The sequence below is a fragment of the Kogia breviceps genome, chromosome 8 (genome assembly GCF_026419965.1).
Source record: "Kogia breviceps isolate mKogBre1 chromosome 8, mKogBre1 haplotype 1, whole genome shotgun sequence".
Lineage (NCBI taxonomy): Eukaryota > Metazoa > Chordata > Mammalia > Artiodactyla > Physeteridae > Kogia > Kogia breviceps.
In genome coordinates this window covers 82,733,323-82,739,322 of record NC_081317.1, presented here as the reverse complement: position 1 = coordinate 82,739,322, position 6,000 = coordinate 82,733,323, and the positions used below count along the sequence as shown (strand labels likewise).

Sequence of the window (6,000 nt, the reverse complement as noted above, 5' to 3'; positions counted from 1 at the left end):
CAGAAAAATGAATTAGAAAATTGGGAATTATTTAGACCAACTCAACTGGGATATGGAGAAGCAAACCCCCACTAATGACTTGTCTGCTTAAGAGTTGATATTTATGTATACAACTGAAACAAAAGTTTCATGAAACAATAATACATGTTGCATACTTTGTTATTTCCTATTGATATTCTTTTCTTTTTCTTAAAAAAAATGCTGGTCACAACCTAAGAATGGGTCACATGTGCAATTTGAAAAGCAGCATAGGTGTATTATTATTAGTGCTATTTTAGCCTTGTATACTTCTTTAAGGTCATGTTTTTATTCTATGTTACTTTTAAAAATTCTAAAATGCTACATTTGTCAAAGAGAATAGCATTTTTCCAGCCCTCTATGTGCACATTTCCTTGGAATTTCCTTAGAAACAGGGCACTCTTTCCCTCTAAGCAAAAAATTGGGGACAGAGTCCTTCCTAAGTCATACATTGATTGGCTGTGGACTTGCTTGTTGTTTTTACTGTCTTCCACCATAAGAACTTTCCGTTCTCTCCTCTAATCTTAGGCTAATTCATTTTGGTTTCAATGTTATTCAGTCAAACGAAATGTTATTAATTTAGAAATACAAGGATGAACAAGAAAAAACTCTCTACTTGTGAGTAACTAATGGATTAGGAGAAGAAACAAACAGGTATAATAGAGTGAGATGTTGAAGAGAGGAACATAGGAGGTGCTCAGGCAGCAGAGAAAGATGGGTCTGACTGACAAGGGGTGGAGATGGTGTCTCATCAGAGATGTGTTTGGGAAAGAAAGTACCTAATTTTGTCTGGGGTGAGAGAGAGCATTCCTGGAAGAGATAATGCATGAAGTAAGACATGGAGGTGTGGAGAACATGGAGTTACATTTGTCTGAGATTGCAGGAGAATGATGGGAGATGAGGCTCAGCTGAAGGGCCCCTGTGCACATCTAAAGGCTGTGGGGAACCGCCCAGGTGATTCTGTGCTCCACTGTCTGCTCTCTGGGAGGAAGCAAGGAGGGCTGACTTCAGATTTCAGGGTCATAGTCTTACTTCTTTCTACTAGACTATAGCCTACCTAAAATCTGGAATGTCTCAGTATCTGAATTTCCAGAGCCTGGTAATGGGCTTGGCATGGACTCAATGCACATTCAGACAATTAGTTCACCTTTGCAGCCCAGCACTTGGCAGGTATCTGAAAAGTCACGTTCAGCCTGTGCTCTGATCTTCAAGGGGAATGAAACAGAATTGCAGCACTTCTGGAATAACCCAAGAAAACAAATATTCTTTTTTACTGAGACTTCTTTTCAAAACTACCCCTTCCTGGAAAGATGTGGTAACAGAGCAGGACCCTATGAGGCCTTTCCAGAATAGACACCCAGTCATGTCCTCTGCCTGCCTTTTGTCCGTAGAAAAACTTTAGTTAAGAATAAATTTAATCAGAGAAGTGAGAAAATGCAGAAAGAAAGGAAAACAGTCAAGCAAGACCAAATAATAATATTTTAGCCATTAAACAAAGTCAAGGTCCTTTAGTTCTTCCTCAAGGACTATAGATAATATTGAGCCATGTGCTTTGAGCTGTCTGGCAGATACCAAAAGCCCCACCAGGTGAGAAGTTAACTGTATGCTGCCCACAAGCACATGGACCCCCAGACCAGTCGGAACCAGAAGGTTGATGATGCTGACTCCCAATTACCTCACCACCAACCAATCAGAAGAATGTCCACGGGCTGATCATGCCCTGTTACTTGAACAGTGTAAGACTCCTCACTACCCCCTCCAGGATGGGACATAGAGCCTTGAAGCACTACCCCCCTGTGTCCCCCTTTGCCTGGCAAAGCAATAAAGCTATTTCTTTCTGTTTCGCCCAGAACTCTGTCTCTGAGATTTAATCAGGCACCAATGTACAAGAAGCCATATTTCGGTAACAATGTTGGAAATGAATCAGTAACTTAAAATTATTCCCATCCCTTCCCCAGATCCTAAAGATAAGGAAAATAGAGAAGTGAATTAAAAAAATAGAAGTATAAAAATAATTGACTTGCGATATCCTAGTTTTACAATCCTCTCTAGCTACCACTTGTCAATAACAACTTTTGGTTTATGATTATTTTTATACTATCTTATGAGTGTGAAAATCGTCAAAGAAATAATTGATGTTAGAGTTGGGAGATCCCTGTGAGTTTATTCTGATTCTTCCCCTTTCATTTTACAGCTGAGGAAATTAGGGCCTAGATTACTTTATGCAAGCTGCCCCCAATAATTTTATATCAGAGAATTAAAATCAAGCAAAAAGCTATGACTCAGAGCAACTTACCTTGTTGATATATATTCTTTTAGTCCCTTAAAAATGCATTATGTGTGTTCCCATAATAAAATTTGTATCATACTGTTTATATTTTTGTATCTTGACTTTTACACTCCATATATTTTGAGGTTTTCCCCCCAAATCTTTGTTATTCACATGTTTGTTACATATTCACATATTTAATGACTATATAATATCTCACTGTATGCATAATACCATAATTTATTTGAACTATTCACCTTTGTTGGGCATTTAGATTGTTTTGAGTTGTTATTAGAAATAAAAACTTTGGCCTCTCCGATTATTTCTTAAGGGGATAATTACTAGTTTGGTCAAAGGGGATGGACATGTTTAAGGCTTCTGATACACACTGCCAAGTTCACCAGCCCAGGAAAGTTTTGCAGATTTGCTATAAACAATATGCTTCATATCTTTCTTGCAATCTTAGCAACTTTAGACCTAACAGGAGAGTTATTCCAGTTAACTTGGGAGTTCAAATTTGCCCTAATTTTAATCATTTAAAAACTACTAATAATTATGATGCAATTATTAATTTGAGAAGCTAAGAGTTCTTATTCTCAAATTGTAAATGAATCTGTAAGAGCTAAGAGAGAAATGTGTGACGAAATGGCTAAGATCATGTCCAGAAGCTTTCCTGTAGGGGTCGCTGTTACTGTCAATTTATGCCTGCAAGGAAACTAAAATAATTATGCATTTAAGAATGTATGCACATGCATTTTTAAAATGCCTGATTCCTCTACATTCCCTAAACTGTAAAATAAATAATAAGACCTTGCAGCCAGATAACATCCTAATGTCAAGTTCTTTATATAATGACATATACCACTCTCCACTCAATATGCTCCTCAGTTTGAATTGATTAAATATATGCTACTCCTAAGAAAGGCACTTAGGCTTGCTATTAATAGAGGAAGCATTAGCTAATTGCCTAACGCCATAAAGTGTTTACATGGCACATGCTGACTTGAAGAGAAGGAAAAAAAAACATTCATTGCTGTGGACGACGGGATCCCCTCCCTCACCTTCACTTTTCTGCTTTTCCCGCGAAACTCTTTGCCCTCTGCCTCAAAATGTACACAGAAGACAAAATCAGATGTTGTTAATACGCATTCTATCGTGCCATTTGAGTACAAAGAGGTGCTTTTTAATTTTTAAGTTTTTATGAATGCAGCTCAAACGTGATCCCTACGTTCCAGGAGCCAGGCCAATGTGGCTGTGCGGACACAGCTCTGCAAGGCGGCTATCAGGCTTCAGGGCTGGGGCAGGGATACCATGCCAGGGGCTGCTGGAAACGGGTCAGCCCTCTTTACAAAGCAGGAGTCTTTCCCATCGTAAAATGCAAAGTAGCCAGCGGTTTTCCATTCCTCACATCCTCAACCCTCCTCGTCCGGCGGGTTACGAAGGAGCCGGAAGGATATTGACCCTCCGCTCTCGCACTTCTCTTATTTCACTGAACCCAGGGGCGGCTGCTTCTGAGTGCAGCGCCAGCCGGCTCAGGCCCAGCCCCACCTTGCAGGCAGACTGCCGAGCTGACCAAGGGCTGTGGCCGAGCCGGCGCTGGGCTGGGGCGTCCAGGAAGCAGAAGGAGCCCGTCTAGGAAACCGCGGTGTGCGTGGTGCTGAGGCTGGCGCGAGAGGCTCAATTTCAGGTCGGCAGAGCTCAACCCCTCTGCCCGCGGGCTGCGTCGCGCTGCGGCCGCTGGGCTCCGCTCCTCTCGCAGCTGGGAGGAGTTGAGGCTGCGAGTTGGCGAAGCTCACTCACCTGTCGGAACCTGGATCCGGACAGGGAGCTGGGCCTGGAGGCCACTCGGCCCACCGCCTTCTCCCGCGCCGGGACGCCACGGCCAGGGAGAAAGGTGTGGGGGCCGCTCCCCGAAACTCGAGACGCCTGGGCTCCGCGCCCCAGCCCCCTGCTCACCTCTTTCGCCCCCAGGCGCCCTCGGCTTGGCGTGCCCTGAAGGCCAGCTCGGCCCGACGCCAGGGCAGCGGGTTCGAGAAGCTCCGCCTCCTTCCGCCGCTTAGAGACACGGGGGCCGCCAGGAACTTTTCCATTCGGTCTCAGGCGGCGAGCACTGCGGAGGTTTTCAGAACTTTGTAGGAAAGGGCCAGCCAGGGACCTCTGCCTCCATCCCACGCCTTGCCTGCCACCTGCCTGGGACACCCCCAGGCCGGGGGATCCCGCTCCCCGCCGCCCCAACTTTTCACGAGCGGTCTGCTCTCCCTGTCACGCTCCTGTGCCAAGGGGGGCGCTGATCTTCCGGGGGCCGGCAACGCTCTCTCCCTCGGCTCGCCCTCCTCCTCCCCCGGGCGAGCCCAAATCTGCGGTGCACTTGAGCGTTCCCAGAGCTCCAAATTCGCTCCCGCTCCGAAGCCGACCCTTCGAGGGGGGATTGAGCCCTAGTGATCCCGGCCTTTTACTCCGAAACTCGAGTCGGCCCCCCAGTCTTTTCCCACCGACCTCGGGTGCCGTCGCGGACCGGCCGGGAGAGCGGCCGGCGGAGCGTCCGGGCCCTCGAAACGGCGTAGCCCGTCGGGGGCTGCGCGCACCATGGCCGGCTGCTGCTGCCTGTCCGCCGAAGAGAAGGAGTCGCAGCGCATCAGCGCCGAGATCGAGCGGCAGCTTCGCCGGGACAAGAAGGACGCGCGCCGCGAGCTCAAGCTGCTGCTGCTGGGTGAGTGGCTGCGTCTCCCAGACCCCTGAGCGCCGAGTGTTTCCCTCCCAGCCGCTTTCCTCGCGTGGGACCCGCCTGGAGGACCTGTAGCCGAGCGGGGTGCAGTGCAGCTTCCTTCCCCTCCCCAGAGGCTCGCGGATGGCAGCGAGTTGGGCCCCGTTCTTTGCACCTCCAGCTGGGCGGCATTCGAAGGCACCCCCTTTCTTACCCCCCAAACAGGGCTGAGATGTAACATTCGACCCCTGTCTGCTTTCCCCGTTGTGCTTTGCCTCTCTCTGTAAAGCCTCATCCACCCCGCCTCCCCTCGGTCCCCAGCGCCGTACAGCCTCTGCAGAACCGTATCTTGGATGTTGGGGGGTCGGTGGTGGGGAACTGCTTTATCCCCATCTTGGGTTCAGCGGTAGCTCTGCCCCCTGCGCTCTGAGGTCTAAACAAGCACGGGGGACCGAGAGCTTACGAAGTGTGGAAGTGCGCTAAGTTCTTCTGGGCATCACCGCGCAGTGATGCGAGCACGTGATTGCTCCGTTTGAGAATTAAAAACCGAGGACGGAAAGTTGGCGAACTTGCCCTGACTGATGAAAGAAAGGCACAGCAGATACCGGTTCGGTCGTCGGGGTGAAGCCCAGGCCTTAACCACTGTCCTGCCTGCCTCCCGGGGGTCCCTTTGGGGAGGCCTGTTTGCCGAAGGCCCATACCTCCCTAGCTCAGATCCGCTCAGCGTGTGCTCGTATGCTCGTTCCTAGGGTTGGGACTCCGCTGCCCCAGCCTCGCTGGCTAGTAGTTCTTCGTCGGGTTATTTTGGCCTCCGCACAGGCCTAGGTGGGACGCCCACTTTCAAAAACGGAAAGAGAATGTTAAAGTTTGCCCCAAATATGCCGTAGGGCAGGATCCCTTCTCTTCTGACGTTATAGAACCCTGTTCAGTCCCTTTGCTGTTTGAGGAATATTTACCTTTTCCTTCTTTCAGATCAGAGTAGCAGCTATCATATCTTTCTAGAGAGCTG

General features: G+C 48.4%; 1 protein-coding gene across 1 annotated transcript in view; it reads left to right on the top strand.

Moving 5' to 3' along the window:
* The first annotated feature begins 3,778 nt into the window (after positions 1-3,778).
* GNA14 (G protein subunit alpha 14) overlaps positions 3,779-6,000 on the top strand; it is a 184,486-nt gene continuing 182,264 nt past the window's right edge. The window contains exon 1 of the mRNA XM_059071218.2: positions 3,779-4,997. Within this exon, the coding sequence (XP_058927201.1) occupies positions 4,874-4,997 (124 nt within the window). The 5' untranslated portion in view covers positions 3,779-4,873. The remainder of the gene's footprint in view (positions 4,998-6,000) is intronic.